At 35.6% G+C, this 18,467-nt stretch overlaps 1 protein-coding gene across 13 annotated transcripts in view; it reads left to right on the top strand.

The window, feature by feature from the left end:
* The window catches only part of ERC2 (ELKS/RAB6-interacting/CAST family member 2), a 407,210-nt gene that overhangs the window by 266,427 nt on the left and 122,316 nt on the right, over window positions 1-18,467 (top strand). For all 13 annotated transcript variants that reach the window (XR_004981048.2, XR_004981047.2, XR_004981046.2 and 10 more), the window contains one exon: window positions 5,406-5,553. Coding sequence is in view for 1 of the 13 variants with exons in the window: in XM_036390910.2 (XP_036246803.1) it covers window positions 5,406-5,553 (148 nt within the window). In the remaining 12 variants the exon portion in view is untranslated. The remainder of the gene's footprint in view (window positions 1-5,405; window positions 5,554-18,467) is intronic.

The raw sequence follows: 18,467 nt of genomic DNA, 5'->3' as shown, positions 1-18,467 counted from the left end.
TGAAAAGACTCACTTCTGCCTTACAATCTATTTTTGTTTTTACTTCTTAATATACTTGCCTTATTCACAACAGATCACCAATACGGAGTCTCTCCTTACTCTTCTAGACAGCATCTTTGGTTTGTAAAGACCAATTTTATTCCTGTCTTCATGGCACATGAAAATCCCCCCATTCTGAAGCCTTATTGAAATGTGACAAATAGATTTCCTAGTCCATTACTCATTAGTTAATGGAAACATTATACAAACTGGAATTTCGGATAGAACACAACTTGTGTAAATTCCTGACCATCAGAGTGATAGTGTTTCTTTCTTCTGTTCTTTTGTATTGTATATGAAGTGACATTAGGTATAATCAGATTTTTGTGCAAATTTCCTTGGTACCTCTTAGTGGAAGCTCTTGGACTGTCAGCCCAGAGCCCCTAGCTGTGAGTGTGCTTATTTAGACTGTTGTATTCACTGGCTCTGGGTAAAGGAGACTTGGCCTGAGGTTGCTGTGGGTTGTTGCAGTCTGCCTTTGCCAGGGAGGAGAATTTCATTTCATTAGTTTTGCTTTTCCAGGGAAAAGTTTTCCATCCTCTTCTTGCAATAAGCAGCATATTATAGTGGAAGATAGAAGTTGGGAATCCTAGGAGTTACTTCATGCAGGTGAAAGAAAATTGCACAGAATAGTTACCAATGTGGAGCATTTGCTGTTAGGTTTAATATATCTTTTTTAATTTGAGGGTTTACTTTTACTGTGAAAAGTTAGACTCTTTGTTTTGTGGGTTTTTTTGGTGTTAAAAATACTAGCCTGTTATTTGTATAACAGATTAGTTTGCCAAAAAAAGAGAGGAAAAACTACTAATAACAAAAGGGATTACTCTTTATAAATATTACTGTTAAAGAATGTCATTTAATCCACTGCTCTTATAAATTATTTTAAAATGTATTTTATTGCTATAATTTATTAAACAATAAGGAGACATTTTGGCTGCAAATAGTGATAACATCTTTGTAGAACTGTGTTTGGATAGTCATTTTTTTCCTGACACAGTAGATAATTAGGAATTATAAATTATGCTTACACTCTTAGGCATGTTAGCTGAGAGTGTATCAGAATGTATGTTGTTCTTGGTGCCAAATCACATCCTGATTTTCAAAAATTCTAGCACTGAAACTCATGATGAGTTTCATTTTCTAGCAGCAAAGTAGAAGTGCATGACTTACCTGAGATTTAGGTAAAGACCTTGCCACCAGTTTACATTTTTGAATGAAGTTACATTGTGTTTGGAGGTGAGAAAATCATTATTGTCAGCCACTTTGCTGGCATCTTAACCTTGTTCCTAGTGGCCAGATAATCTCATTTCAAGTGTTTGCTGCAAAAACAGTGAAGTTAATTTTTTAGAAAGGTCACTGAATAGCTAAAATAAATTGCTTCTGCCCATGAGGTTTTGTTCTTCCATTGGAAACTTGAAGTATGATGACAGCATAACAACTTTCAGAGATGTGGGTGAACTAGAGTGCAATATGTAATCGATAGGATATGATAACATAGACATCCTGATCTGTTCTGAGAGGCAGCTTCATAAGTCCTTGGATCTCTTCACTTCCAGGGCCTCAGAAGTGTGGGCAAGATCTTTTTCCACCTCTGTCTTCCAGGGACTTAGTGGGGGCTGGATCCTAGGCCATGCAGGAGTAAAGGAGGACATGGCTTTCCTCAGGTGCTCTGTCACAACCTGCATCTTTATTTTGTGCTCTGAAGAATAATAATAATGAAATATTTGGGCTTCTCTGTCTTCCCTCTGAACAGAAGTAGTTAATTAACAAGAATTAAAGCAACTGACCTTTCATTTGGTAGGATAGACCAGCTATGCCAACCTCTTGTTAACCCGGATGCCTGCTCAAATGCCACTTACATTTGAGGCTATTGCTGTTGAGATTATCCATGATAATAAACATGGATAATCTGCTGCCACATCCAGGAATGTGTCAGTGCAGACAGGTGTTGTGCCCACCCTTGGCAGGCTATGTGAGCCAGCCCTAGTCTGGGAGCCATCAGCACTTTGTGTGGCACTGTGCCCTAGATGAAACATCTTTTCTCTTCTGATAGCTGAGGCTTTGCAGCTTCTCAACAGAGGCTGGCAAATATTTGGTAATAATAATAATAATAATAATAATAATAATAATAATAATAATAATAATAATAATAATAATAATAATAATAATAATAATAATAATAATAATAATAATATTTTGGGTGGCTCCAAGAATGCTGGCAGTGTGAGTTTGCTTTTGCTGTGTTCATCATTCCATGTGGCTGGGGAAGCACGTCCCCAGAAATCCCCACCCTTGTGTCGCGCACTCGTCTCCTCCCAGCTCCACTTAAATTAACTACAAAGATTTAAAAAATATGTTGGCAATAATTTTAGGGGGGGGAAGTTTAAACATATATGTGCTGTGGGTTTGATTCAAATCTTGGAGTGTCTCAGTGGACCACTTGTGGTGTCATTTGACAGCAGCTATTTCACATGACTATGAACCATCATTTCCTGGAAGTGCTTGATATGAGTCATTATTTCCTGGAATAAAGTGTTTGGTTACATATTTTCCCAAGCATTTTCCCAAGATAGGAAAATCCCCATCAGCTGAGAAAATACGTGCTAGGGTCTGCAAAATTTTGTGGGTTTGGGGCTGCAGAATCCAGAGTGCATATTTTTTAAAGCATGTTGACTGGCTCTCCTCTCCCATAAAAGCTTTCACCTCATCTGTTACTTTAAAGTGGAGTGGAGAATGTTGCACAGCTGAGCAGTTAAGGTCACAAGAATGTGTGATCATTTTGGCTGGCAGTACAGAAAATATGGATGTGACTGAATCCTATTATCAGATGTTGAAATGATAGCAAATAATTCAGTAATTCTTACTCTTCTTCTTCCTCACTAGTCAGGTTTCTGTTTTTACTGGCAATTTAGAGGCAGTGACATGATCTAAATTTCAAAGAAGTAAAATTTCAGTATAGCTTCATGTCCTTTTCAACCTTTAATTTAATCCTTTTATTCAATTTTTGGCTTTTTACAGTTGTAATATATGTGAAAAAAAATATCATTAAAAACCTCATGGGTGACAAGTATTTACTGTGGAATTTGCTGTTAGAGGGCAGACATTATATTGGGGTTGGCTGGCATGGAGTTAACCTATACAACTTAACAATGAACCTAAATATATTCTGAAACCTTGGAAATTCTAAGATGTAGGTTTCTTTAACACACTCACAATGAAAATAGGTAGGTTTGTGATGGTAGCATTAATGTTTAATTGAGATGTTATAACTGGAACATTGTTACACTTCTAACTAACTTTTCTTAGTAATTTTATGACAGCATGCTCTCAGAAATCTCGCTCTCAGAGGAGTGAGCCTTATTTAATTTGGAGGAACATATTCTATGCCTCTATGCAATATGCTGTTCCTTTTCTTTGGCTTTAAAGTCACAGGATACCTTTATTTCTGCCAGGGAACTTGTGTTGTCCTGCCTGACATCTGTGGGGAAGGTGAGGCCCTGGCACAGGGTGCTCAGAGCAGCTGTGGCTGCCCTTGGATCCCTGGCAGTGTCCAAGGCCAGGTTGAACTTTGGGGCTTGGGGCACCCTGGGACAGTGGAAGGTGTCCCTGCCATGGCAGGGGTGGCACTGGGTGGGCTTTAAGGTCCTTCCCAAACCATTCCATGATTTTATAATAAAGTACTTGCTTTCTACAAGTTCAGAGGAAATGAATAGAGTAGCAAAGCACCTTTTCTTTCTATTTTGATGCATTAAAAATCTAATATTTTAATGAAAATGTTATGGAATAGGTACTTGAGCACAACACAAAACAAACTGAGAGTCTTTTATAAATTACTACACAGCAATTTTTATGCATTATTATGAGATTTATAGAAAAGCAATGTACCTATATTTCATTTCAAATTAGCATTATGGATATGCAGCACTCAGATACATATTTTTTGTGTGATATTGATTATTTAAAATAATTAATAACTATAATTTAAATTAAGACTGTTGGAGTCTTACAGCATTCTCTTTTAAACATCATTTAACTGGGATTTGAATGAACAAGACAGAATAATAAATGAGACTATTAAAGTGTATGAATAAAATGCAACTGTTTATCTAAAATTGATCCATGTCACATAACTTTGCCTTAAATAAATGGGTTGTTTTTCTTTGACTCCATCAGAAATATTGTCCTATAAATATTTATATTAATACATTAGGAACTTTGAAATAAAAGTGAAATAACTTTCTTGACATTTTTGCTGGCAAGCAAAGGACTGTGAGAATTCCAAACTTTTAGCTCACCTTGACTGTATGAAGTTCATGAGCCGTATTCTTACATTTATTAGCAGTTGGAGCCTAAGGTTAATTTATGATTCATTTATCCATGTTTATTTTTTAATGATTGATCTTATATAGTTCTGGGAAAAGGCACAGGCCATAACATATTCTTTTCTAAAAGCTGTTAGGTATTATGTGCTCTTTTTTGGCTGATAAGTGATAGTCTGTCACTGAATACATTGCAGAAGGTGAATATATTTCTTTTATTTATGAAATTAAAGGACAGATTATGGCCTTGCCAGAGCATGAGCATTTTAGGGTATAAGACACTGCAAGATCTGTGCTTTCAACTGCATGTTGTAAAAAATTGCCTCTGTCTTATCTCCTCACAAACTATTTGTGATGTACCCCTGTGAGTGTCTGTGTTATCCCATATTTGAGTGCTATAAGATTCTGTTTGCTCTCTAAAACGGAGAGGTCAAGATTACAAAGGAAATTATTTCTCATGAACAATCAGATCAAAACCCTAGAATTTTACTTTTAGAAATATATTTTTGTGTTGACACAGCAAATAATAATAAATCCATAGGAAAACATATAAGTAATATGAGGAAGGCATCCAGAGATTCCTGCACTGAGAACCCTAGAGTACCAAGTTAACAGGATAATAAAAAAATTGGTTTTATCTCTATCACTTTGCTTTCTTTTATTCAATCTCTATGATCTGCATAAGTCAAAAGAGATTTGTGTAAGGTATTCTAGAATTCATGAAAGTGAATTACAAAAAAAAAAATCAAAGATTTTTAAAAGCAAGACATTTCACAGAACTATTGCCAGATATCATATTGTAGTAAAATAGACTGAGATCAATGGTCGATGAAGCAAATAATGGGAAGTCTTTAAAGAGAAATTTTTGGCTAATTAGTTTATTTCATTATTTGGTTGGATGTGACAGTGTTTGCTATTTAAAGTGTTCAGAAGGTAGATGATTGTTCTCCTAGTGATTGAAAGAAGCATCTCACATAGTGTGGTATAGCAGTTTATGTTCTGTTTTAAATGAGAATGTAACAATTTTAATTTTATTTATTTTATCAGACAGGAAGCTTTGCTTGCTGCAATTAGTGAAAAAGATGCAAATATTGCCTTGCTTGAGCTGTCTGCTTCAAAGAAAAAGAAGACTCAAGATGAAGTAATGGCTCTAAAACGAGAGAAGGACAGATTAGTACATCAGTTAAAACAGCAGGTGGGGAGACTTTACTTTTCATACTTTCATGGCCACAGAAAACTGGCACTATTTTCATTTGTACTGTTTTATGCTGATGTCCTTTTGGAAGTGTTCAAGCCAGGTCTGACCTGTGTCAGCAGTTGCACAAGGTAGGATGTGCTCCATTTAAGTGTTTATTGCTTCTCTGGAGTTAAGAATTAGCTGCACATTTACTTGGCTCACATTATATGCAGCCAATGCATTTTGTTTTCCCTCTTCATACAGTTTCCAACCTTCTTAATTCTGTGAAAGAGGACAGCAGATGCTCTTTGCCTAAAGGAAGATCTGTCCATTCTCTTGACTCATTTTAACCTACTCTTGTTCAGTTATTTGCTTATCTGTTGTAAAATAATTGTCTTTTCAGAAGGCTTCGGGCTTTCTGAGAGGTTATCCAGAAATTGTGATTATCCATAAAATAATTCTCAAATGGGTAAACATCACTGTGTCTCCAACACTCTAAGTAATTTGAAGTTTAAATAAAAGCACTTAGTTAAAAAACCCTCTAGAAACAGATATTATCACATATGTTCTGGCCATGATGCAACTGTCACCAGGTCAGTCGGCTGCTCAGGATACTTTTCATCAAAATCTGTATGATAAATAGGCAGGTATGCTTCATGCTTTTTATCACATCATCCTACTGTGCTGCACCAGAGCAGATGATGTTGAGTTCCAAATAATTTTGGGGATTTTTGTTTTGGTTTGCTTTGGAACAGAGAGGGTGCTTATTTTCTTTTTAGACATCTCCCTTTTTTACCTTCATCTTAGGTTACTGAAGACTAAATGAATACACCCCTTTGCCATGTTCCATGATACCTTTAAATATCAAGGATTTTTAAAAAATGTTCATCAGAGATCTGGGCCACTGTTTTGTTGTTGTGCTTGTTTTGTTTTTGCTGTTGTACCTTTAAGCTATTGCTGGAAAGTGTTCAAAACATTGATAGGTTTCTTCAGACAGAGAAAAGGAAGAGGATTGCTAGAGAAGCATTGTGTTGGAGAACTTCAGTTAGAATTGTAACCAAATACTTCAAATACCTCCATTATTTATAGCGATAAAGATCTTCAGTAAAGCTATTTAACTAGATTAAATTGATGCCAAAATAATCTCCCTGTTATCTCAGACACCACAAAAAAAGAATCACCAGGAACAGGAATGTGGTTTAACTAGGTCACCCCTTTATTACACTTAAGAATTATCTGATAATAGCGGTTGTAGACTTCACTCATACTTCTTTAATCCCTCTGGGGAGAGCCCCTGCCTACCCCAGAGGTTTCTCATGTGCATCCAGCACAAAGGCTTGCTCTGACTGTGCTGGGCAGGGGCAGATTGCCCTGTGTGCTTCAGTTCCTCTCTTTCCTTGGGAGATGCTCCCTCTCGAGCTGTTCCTGATTCTCAAGAGCCGCAGTCAATGTTCAGCTGCAGCACTGCTTGTTTTCTTCTGCTCTTATTTGTCCCATCCTCCATTTCCACAGCTGTTACACTGCTGAAAGAGAGAATTCAAAAAAGCCCAACTTCTCCAGCCTAATGTGATCATCAAAGGAGAAATATTTATAAATATTAGAAGATGAATCAGTAAATAATGCTAAACATTAACATAAAGCCCCAAATTCATCCCTGTTCTATATTGTAAGAGGAATTTTTGCTTTGAGAGGCAAAATAACATGCTGGTCCATGATAAAAAAAAAATAAAATCTGTATTCCTCTCATATATATCCACATTTTCTGGCCTTTGTGAATGTCAAATACATTGTAAACCCCTATTAAGACATTGATTTTAAAATAATTTGTCACAATTTTTCCCACTGCATCTTAGAGGCATCTTAGAGAAATGAAATATTCTGCCTTTGTCAGGAAATGGGAATATTTATGATTTATTTTAATAAAGCTACAGATGGGCATATCATATTTTAAAGATTAAAATGTTATTTATATGAATGAGTTGAGCCATTTTTTTATGGCTTGTGACTGTGTGAGTTTAAGTAAAAGTTCTGTTATTTTTAAGCTGGAAGAAGAGAATTGTTTTGATGTCAAAACCTAGATAACCTAGAAAAATTATTTGTATCACAGTGTATTCAGCTGTAAAATTAGTTGTAATAATTCTGACCTCTGTGTTGCAAACACATTTTCTCACACGAAACAAACATTTAATTGTAATGATTTAAATACAATTTAGCAGCTGCAATCTGTCAGTTAAATATTTATTGTTTACTGCTTAAATAATTGGGAAACATAGTAATACACTCCCAGCAAAACAAAACCACTGGAATTCCTTTGATTCATACACCAAATGCTATATTTTGAGAGCTGTAGAACTTTGTAGTAGGCTTTAAATAAACCTTTCAGTAATACAGTATTAAACAAAATTACCATGTGGGCTTGGCTGAGTGATTACATAATGTGCATAATCACCCTGGCCAAGATTCCTTTTGGGAATTCTGAGAAGGTATTTTTAGATAAATTTGTACAGTGATGCAATCCTTCATGAAATAATTAGCTAAAAAGTCAATTTTTAGAACATCTCAAGAGATTTTGGGAAGAGCAGAAGACACTGGTATGTTACTGATTCATCCTGAACATGGATACTGAGAGAAAATGTCCCAGTTGTCTCTTTTCACTTGTAGGATATAGTGCCAAAAATGTAAGTGCAGTTGGCCAAAATGCAAGGTCTTCTAACTCCTTGAGAGCATTTTATTTTTCTTCTCAAAACATGAAATTAGAAACCTTTCCAGTTCTTTCAGGGCTGCAGGTGTACAGAATACTCTGGCCAGAGGCAAAGCTGGTGTTTGGCAGAGTTTTTTAGTTCACTGCTCTATATTTCATCACATCAGCATATTGCTAATGCAGCAAAAAGGGTGAGAAACCATCAAGGAATTTAAAAAATGTGTGTAATCACACTTCCTCAGCAAACTAACAGCTAGCAATATTTTCTCTTGCATGTAATACACAGAATTAATTCTTACTAATTACCTTGTAAATATTTAAAAAATCTTTCAGCAGCAAAGAGTAAAGTGGAATTTAGGCAGCATGTTGCATTACATATACTGTTCCAGTTAAATACTTCAGCAACCTTGCTACTCTGATATTATGGTGGTGACATCAAGCATTCAAGAACAACAAAATACCCCAAGTTGCATTTTCCCTAATAGATAAATTCAGCTTAATTGCACTGTGTATTTTATGATATTGAAAGGGTTTATTTTACTGTATGAGAAAAAGAATATTACTAGAAGTTGTTGCGATTGTGATTATTCTGGCAGCCCAAAATATTTTTCTGCAGCACTTTGAATTAATTAACTATTTAATTGCATTTAAGCTCTCTATATGTCCAACAAGCGTGGGAGCAGAAAAGTCATGCAGTTTTTTCACAGTGTTACTACAGACAGGGTTATCTGCAGCACTTGTGAGCAGCAGCAACTCTAGGGTTGGTTCCTAAGCACTGTTGCTTCAGTTTCTGATGCTATACTAATTTAATTTTCTGATTGCCTTGAATTTCGAAGGTGTGACTATTACAGGACCACATAATTTTATTATTCCTCTTGTTATTGCTGTTGTTATTGCATTGCTGCTGTTCTTTACACAGATCTGCTTCAGACAGACATTTATTGTGCAGCTGAATTGTGCAGCATTACTGCACAGCGAGTAGAATCCATGTTAGGAAGCCATTCACATGGCTACTGCAGACATCATTGATCACTCTGCTGCTTTTTTACCTCTTCAGTTTATGTTGTTTACCATTAGTCATAATATTGGTCTTGTTCAAGCTTTAAGCACCTAGTTGTGAGCAAAAGAGAAGTCTGAGACCCTCAAGTTATAGTTTTATTTTTGTTGCACTTATGGTACATAGGTTCTTTGTTTATTTTGGACAGGTAAGAATACATGTCCTAATAATTTTATAATCAGCCTGGTTATTTTTTTTCCTTAAAAGTTCTCAGAAAATGTAGTACAACAGCTTTTACTCTCTGATTTTAAATGTGGCTATTCAGATCCCATTTATGTCAATACAAAGCATTCAGTGGCCATACTGTCCTAAAAACCTTTTTTGTTTATACTTTTCGATTAATTACAAATATCTAAAGTAATATTTCTGCATGTCTTAACGTTGGGTTTATTCTCCTAATTTTTAACCTGATTTTTGAGTCTGTGTTTTGCACATGGGTCATGACAGTCATTGCAAGTGGATTGAATCTCAGTTTTGCCCAGTGGAGATTCCTGTGGGGGTGGAAGTGCAGAGTCCACTTTTCCCTGCAGCTTAATACAGGAGGGGCACAGGGTAGGCAAGGCAATGTGTGAGTGGAGCTAAAAGCATTTGCCTGAACAACTTAGTTGAAAAAATACTGAATATCTTGGCAGCACTCTCATAACACTTTTCACATATTCTCAGCAAGACTTGACAATTTATATTATAAAATTTGATGGACTTGGGTCATAGCTGGATATGGTATCACTTTTTCCTCCTTATGCTCTCAGGAATCCAAAGTCTCTTGCATGGTATTTTTACACAAACCTTTTCAATGAGAGTGGCTTCTTTTGCCTTTAGCAGTCAGCTTCTGAAAGCACCACAGGCTTGGTACATGAGCCCTTTCCTCCTTTAAAATTTGTTTCTATTTGTTCTCTCTTCAGAGTTTTTTGATTCTTGAAGGATCTGTGTCACAACCTAAGCCTTTTTTCACTGGTGATAATCTGGTCTTGAACTTATCCTACAATTTTATTCAGACAAATGCTTTAACTTCACTGAGCCTGAAAAATCTTAAATGGAAAAAGTAGGTAATGCAGATATAAAATAATATATATATATATTAACACTGGAACTTTTGTAATTCTGGATCTGGCTTGCTTGGTAGGTGAAAATGGTTATTAAGTACCTCAAATAAGAATAGTGAATATCTCTGTTATAACAGTCTGAACTCCCAAGCCAAAAGGATTTTTCTCCATGTGACATGTTTTAAACAAATCCTTATGTTCTACTGTAATGTACCCCATGATAGTAAGACTAAATATAGTTTAACACTTGATCTCAAATGCAGTGCTAAGTAGCCAGCTATTAGCTATTAAAAAAAAAAAGTAAAAAAACCTGTAAAAACTGGGTGTCAGATATTTCTGATGCTGTAATTGTGGATAAAACTGGTAATTCTTACAATCCAGCATCAAAAAGAAATTAGCTATATGTAAGGTGTCTCTATTAAGCATATCAAGACAGTGATGTGATGCTATCACCATTTCAGTTCATACTGAAATATGCAACCTATGTATTGAAATGTATGTTTTATTTAGCATTTTTTGTTACATACAATGGAATGAATGCAGCAATTTCAACTTAAGCTATATTTTCTATATGATACAAATGGGAGTCCTGGACTTGGTATTGAAATTGTAAAAATTACAGCTGAAAGTCACTAATCAGACATTAGAGATGGTGAAAAATGACCAGCGCTACTAACCAGAGATTTGCACTTTCTAAGGTCTTATTTAGCTGCTGAAGTTTCTGATTCATGTCTGGTTTTAAATAATTATTATGGGGAAGCATCTTTGTAATGAGTTATTTCCTGTTGTAAAAAGGGAAAAAGAGAACCTTCCCTCTTCCGTTGCTTGTCTGTTTTTAGTAGGACCTGGCCTGAGATGTCCTCAGGCTGCTACAGTTTCAGAGCTTTAATTATGCTTTTTAACCCACTTCTTTGTGTCTATGTTCTTACATACTTCTATGTAATTACCCAGGTTAGTAGTAGGACTCAGACAAATACCTTTAGCATGACTTGAGCCTATACATTACTGAGTATGCTGTATTATTACAAGATATTTCCTGCGCTTCAAGCCATACTTTTAATTCTCAGCGCTTTAAAAGACTTCAAAACCACAAATTCTAAATGCACAAAAAAATTCAGACAGTCCATGTTCTATTCAGCATAGCTTTGTTTAATCACAAGTGTCAGAAAAGTTGAAATTTGGCCTCAGTACTTTAGATAAGTGTCTGCTTGGCACTTGGAAGTGCTGCCTGTCTCTGTCTGCCAAGTGTCCAATATCCCAGCTGGTGTTTGGGAGGCTGTTGTCCTTCAGCTTGTGAAGAGGGAGGCTTACTCTGAGCTTTAGCTTCTTTCAGGGTAAGTCAGTGACATTTTGTCATCTTGCAAAGCAGCAGGTGTAATGGTTGTTCATACTAGTTGAATAGTGCTCTAATTAAAAAAAGAACTGAAGTGTCTCTAAAGCTTCTGTGTTCATGTTCAACACTAAAGTACCAGACCTGAGTCTCTGAAAAGATTTACACAGAAGTTGCTTTACACTGCTGCAGAAGAGTCTGAGTATTAATTTGTCTGGCAATTGATTTTGTATTTTCCCTGGGTGGAATTTTGGATATAATGAAAACTTGGAAAATAGTCAGTACCTTTTCTTAATCCCTATTTTCTGTCCTGTGAGGGCAGACAGGGCCTGAACATCAACTGCTCTGGGTTACATGTTACAGATTATAAGAATTCTAAGTTTTAAATGTAAAACCATCATGTCAGTTAAGTAAATATAGATGTGAAGAAGAAAAATATGTGTACTTTCTTAGCATGGAAACTTGACTGTGTTCCATACATTGTATGGAACAGTCTTATTCTTAATGAAGTAAAACCTAAAAAGAGTTAAATGCAGAGTAGCCAAGCTTTTCTGCAGTGTGCTATCATGCACACTCTGAGCTTGCATGCATCCTGTCTTTCACACTTTCCAAGACAAGTCATACACTCTAACAGGAAAAGAAAAACATGCTTATTAGCCCATTTGGAATTTTAACAGGGAAAAATTTGTGTTCTTCAATGGAGGCAGGAAACAAAGCAGCAAACCCATGTTAAAATGTAGTTAAGAGTAAGAATATAAGAACAGATTACATTACAGGGATGTTATAAAAAGCAAATGCATAATTAAAGCACTCAGTAAAACATAACACTGCCCCATGGTGATGCATTCCAACACCCATACGGTTATGATTATCATACTTATTTAGCTTTTGCAGTTGCTGGTTTGTTAACATACTGCAGTGTTTTTGTTATCTTTCACTTACTGATGAGTGCTTGCAAACCTAAGAGTCTTAACATCATTTTTTTCCACTGGAGTCTTCTTGGTGTCTAAAACCTCCCTGCATAAGCAACAAAGAATCCTGAATTGAATAATATTGTATATTTATACTCATTGAAGACGAGAGTATAATTTATTTTGGAAATAATTAGCACGATGTTGTTAGTATTACACTGTTAAAAGTGGCCTGAATAATTAGCATAAAGTAATACAATTTCTGGAAGTCTATTAAGTCCACTTCTTCCATGCAGCTCTAATACTGGCAAAAGATCCTTCAGAGCAATAACAGGTTAACAGATCCTCTGGCTTGTGGAAAAAGGACCCTTCTGTCAAAACCATACTTGGTGGGTGTGTTTTAACAATTTGTCTCATTTCATTGTGTGGATTCAAGAAAAGTGCTGCCCTTAAAAATGAAGCAGTCTCAAGGTTTGGCTTTCTAGCAATAGCCTTGGAATTTTCTTTTCTTCTACAGCTGGATAGTGAGTGAAAGAGTGCCCCAAAGTATGTCAAAAGCTTAAACTGAAACATTGCAAAGGAATCTCTGCTAAGTATCTTCTCTAGATGGCAAATTAATCTCACTCTTTGGCTTCTTTTCACATCAGTTGTGCAGGATGCAGGTATCTCTATAGGCTTGAACTGCTAAAAGCAGGTGGAACAATGACAGTGAAGTTGAAGATGATTTTTAGAGGCTCCAAGGTTGGAACTTGAACTTGTTATTTTTGATTTCAGAAAAATATTTAGTTACGATGAGACAACAGAAGTGGAATAAAGGAAAACTTGCTGAAGATGGTTTTTAAAAAAAGTAAAAAAGGGTTAGTGAACTTTATTAAGTTCTGAAAATACAGGCTTTACATGGCATTTTAGTTTTCTTTGTAAGAAATTCTTGTGATGACTCTTGTTATCAAAAGTCACTATAAGGGTTACTTACAAGCACAGGATTCTGTGGTGCTTTCTCAAATACCTTTTGTTGCTACTTTCCAAGACTGTCTTCCTCTGTGGTAATCTACATTGTTTTATTGTAATATTTTTTTAAATAAGGAAATTCACCATATTTATAAAGTCAAGATTTTATGTAAACTTTTATAGTCACTTAAAAGATTGTGAGTGACAAGTGTAATTTCTTGAACTTTAGGGGTGTGTGAGGGCAAGTACAACATTTGCTGTCCAAAATTTAATGAATTGTAACTTGCCACATAACAAATCCAATATAAATTGTATTCCATGGCAGTTTGTGATTTCTGAGTTGTGCAGCAGTAGAAATGGTAAGAAATTCTTCCCTTGTATTCAGATGACAGCAATTTTCAAAGAATGTGCAAAAATATTGTTCTAATGTGAAAACTGATTTTATTTGGAGAGCATAAAGCCAGAGCTGGCTTAATTAGCAAACATTTTGTTAATTGTCTGTTAATGAAACTCAGGTTTGAAGCACTAGATTCATACAGGAAAACCAATTGCAGTTGCACATGCTTTCATTAAATTAGATTCTTTCAAATAATTCCTTCCTGCAGCTTCTGGATAAACTTGGTGAACCCTGTAGTCTGGAGAATGCAAGTTTTTAAGATCATTGCCATTTTCTATTTTCTAAAATATTGTCTCAGAGAAAAAAAGCTTGGATAAAATCACCTGTTATTAAAAATTATGAAGACTAGAACTAAATGCCTGCATCATAAAGTTTTCAGAGTTTTTTTGTGGCATTATTAGAATGGAATTAGAATGTGGAATTATTGTCAAACAGTGGGATTGCAAGAGAGAGTTTCTGTGTAATTGAAGACAACAAGAGGCCATTGCAGGATCAAAACTAGAATGTGGGTCTCTAGATTTTAAATTTTGTGCTTTAAGAATTAGACCCCAGGATAGCTCCAGGACAGCCTGCAGGCCTTTTATCTGCCTCCTTCTCATATAGGGAAGAATCCTACCTTATTGAAAGTGAATATTCTGGAAATATTTCAAATTCCATTAAATGAAGAGAGACTGAGAAGAAAATCCAAAGGAAAGTAATAGCTATTGAACTGTATTGCACCTATATCCCAGAGCAACAAATCTTACTTTTTTTCCTCATTTGAACCTCATTCATGAGAGTTTTGTTGTTAACTTGATCCAGATGACAGATGAAAGCATAGTTCCCTATTGCCACCTTGCTAAAATATTTTGTAAAAGACAGTTTTAATATTACAGTTTTACAGTTACAGATTGCTGTTAAGCTATTTAGTCTGTTACCAGTCAATCAAAGACTTTCATTTCACTTTGGTATATCCTTCCTTAAACTCAACAGACTTTTAGGAGGACAAGAAATATCTGTCAGTTTTCTTGCAGTGCTAGGTCATAAATTCTTTGGTAAGTGGGTTAAAAATTCAGTTCCACATACCATTCATGACCTTGACAGCTTAGCAAATAGTGATATTGAATGATCAAAGACAACTGTTTCAAGCCCTAAGGGTTAATATACCTGTGCATGTAGATCTAAGCTGCTTTTAATTCCTTGATCATTCCTTTATTTCAAAATGGACGCAGTATTTTTGAATCTAGTCAATAAATTAAGAGCAAAAAAAATCTGAGGACACTGTTTAGGCTAGAACTAATAAGGCCATACACAGTCTTTAGGAGATAGAGTTAATTAATTGTTGCATTTTACAAGTTCATGTCTTTCTTTTCTAGTATAAATCCAAATTAAAACATGTTCCTTCTCAGGTGTGGGCCTGTTGTTCTCTAGACATATTCAAAAAGAACTGTTGGCTGAGCTGTGGCTATGTAAATTTTTTGAAGCCCCATTTTCAGGTTTGAGAGGAGAATGTGAATACAAGTTTGACCTGTGCAATATAACAATTTCAGATAAAGTGCAGAGTAACCAGTGGTGCACATTAGATATTACACAGTTTAAATGCATGTGTGAGCACCACTCTAATTTTCATTTATTGTGTATTTCAAAATTCAATTTCTTGATCATCCCGAAATGTCAGTATTGAGTAATCTTCTGTGCTTTCTAAAAAAAAAATGTAAGAAAAGGTCTTGGCTGTCCTTGAATAGGGACTTTTCAGGCACGCTGAAGATGTTGCAGGAAGTGATGGCATTGCCAGGTCACTGTGTGGTATTTTCCCTCTCAGGCAGCCCTGGAGCAGTCCCTGAATGTGCTGCTCTGGCACCCAGACCATGAGGATTTTCCTCTGACTGATAAACCAGTGTCCCAACACGTACACACCTTGCTGTGTGCCTGGATGTAGTTGTAGGGGTGTGAAGCCCTGGGGTCCTGAACAAATTCCAATGTGGTTAATTAATTCCTTCCTCAAATAAAAATATAGTTGGCATTTCAAAGCCTGCTAAATATCAAAAGCTGGCAAAGGGAGAAAACAGAAGTGATGTTACACATTTTTTTTAGAAGGATGTGAAAAGGATTGTGTTGTTCCTCAGGATAGCTTTACTTTGGTTCTTCTCCAGAAATCCTCCTGCTTGTCCTCCTCAAAAATCTTGCTTTTAGAAGTTTGAAATCATAAGGTGTTTGTACTTGTTAAGCCAAAGCTAGGCATACCTGGAAAATACAGGTATTTTCAGTGTGGAAGTGCAGCACTAGGACTAGCTAAAGCAAAGACAAATATAACATTAAAATTGTGTCTGCTATCAGTTGAAGAGCTAACAAATAAAAACAAAAAGCTTTTAAAAGTATTCTTTTGTCAGGTAAGTTGCATCATTTTAAGAAATTGATGGCAGTTACAAGTCATGATGAAGTTTAGATGGTTTGATGGTTTCTTGAATGGAAAAGAAATTCTCATTTCATATTTCTTGTATATTTTGCTCCCAGAAAGGCACACTAAAGGAAGGCTACTAGAGCATTAACATTTCTTTGTGTACATTTTACTGCAATCTGGCATGCAAAAGGAAGAAACATAAGAAGTAGTTTATTTATATTTCAGCACCAAATTAGAAAGATGACATCATTCATTTACAGTTCTTATCCCATGACACGCCTAATCCCCAACACCTCATTACAAAGGACACTTTTAGGATTGCATATCTCATCTTGTTTAACTTTTGCATTCTTTATGGAATACAGTTGAAAGGTAGGAAATTTAAGGCTGTTCATTGATAAGAAAATAAACTAATAAAATTTTAGGAGCTTCCCCAAAGAGGCAGGGTATGACAGTGTTTATAGTAAGTGGTTTATTATTTGTCTATTAATTCTCCATCTTTTCCACTCTTTTGTTCAAAAGCCCTTCCTCTTTGAATCTAAAGACAGACAACCATGATGATTCATACTGAGATGATCTTTTTATCAAAATTAGTACAAAGTCACAACTGAAATTCATTCAGTTGTTTGCTTCCATCTTTGTATTTTGGCGGGAGAAAAAAAATATTTCCAATTGTGCAGGTTCTTCTCACTCTATACTGAGAAAATTCTCTTACAGTGCTATGGAGATGCTCAGAAAGTCTGACAGTGCACATCTGACCTCTAATGTTTTCTCTATTTTTTTTTGTTGTGAATACCTTGAGGATTTGGTTGGGTTAGTTGGTTGTTTCTACTGAAACTGATTACAGCTCTCCTCCTGTAAATCAGTTTTCTCTGATCCTCTATTGAACATCATGTGAAGTGCTTGAGAAACATTGTGACAACTGAAAAAAATTAATTGCTGAAAAGGTACATCAGGACTTCCTGGGATTCTGTGGCTGTTGTCCTGGCATTAGACTGTGTTATACTTGAAATATTATGTAATATGAATATTTAGTTTGCTTGTTTTTTTTCAAATCCCTTTTCAGCTTCAGCAAAAAACATTTAAGTTGGGGAATTTAATAGCAGTCTCTGGGTTTTACATGAAAATATACTTGCCAGTGAAATTTTCCAAACAGACACTTTCATATAGAAGTGTTGTTGAAGGAAAATCAAATTACAGCAGTCCTGGAAGTAAATTTACTACATCCTAGCTATGGGACATGACAACTCATGGGCACTTGCATTGGAAGGCAGTTAGACCAGTTAATATGGGAACATACTGAACAAATGAGTTGTGTTCAAATTCATCTGCTTATGTTGGTCCTTTGGAACTCATTAATCTGGACACAGTCCTGGGCAATGTGTTTAGCTCCCATCCTCAATGGGGTTACCATGAATCCTGCTGCTTTGGAGCAAAACATCAAGGTAGCTAAGACTGCTATCTTTCATTCAGTCATCTGTGTGGTATTGATTGTATATGCCTCTAACTGATTATTTTAATTTTGGAAGAGATCTTTGGGAGTTGACACCATTTTTTTCTGAGTTTTTTTAGTGCAAAATTAATTAAAACTTGATTGCAGTTTAACAGGTTTGCCTGAGAGAGTCTTCACTCCTGGTACCACAAAAAAATAATGACTGTATCTATTGGTGTCAGACTATTGGTAGTAAGATATTTTTGGTGTTATGAGCAAGGTTTGAATTATTCAAGTCTATATATTTCATGGTATGGAATAATTGTAATAGTGATAAGGAGCAGCATTGTATCTTGTTATCCCATGGTGACATAGATTTTATTATCTGTACACAGCTGTAGCTGAAGTGTTGATCTCTTTTTCAAGATCTATATCTTAAACTTACTTCCATTCAGTAATGTGTCAAGTTCCATAATCACTTATTTCTCTAAGTGCCTGTGTCTCTATCACTTTGTTTTCAGATTCGTTTTACTTATTGTTTTGCAGGGTGATCCTGGTGTACAATTAGAAACAAATTACCCAAAACTGAACTATTAGAGCCATTCATGGTTGTTGCTGACATGCCTTGGTAGCCAACTGTAAATGTTTGAAGTACACTTAATATTCCTTTCAGTGAGATTTAAGAAGTCAATTGCTGAGACATAATGTTAGACTGGAAAAATAGGAAAGAGCT

The sequence above is a fragment of the Molothrus ater genome, chromosome 11, assembly GCF_012460135.2.
Source record: "Molothrus ater isolate BHLD 08-10-18 breed brown headed cowbird chromosome 11, BPBGC_Mater_1.1, whole genome shotgun sequence".
NCBI lineage: Eukaryota > Metazoa > Chordata > Aves > Passeriformes > Icteridae > Molothrus > Molothrus ater.
The sequence above is the reverse complement of the archived record's forward strand: the minus strand, read 5'-3'. Positions and strand labels throughout refer to the sequence as shown.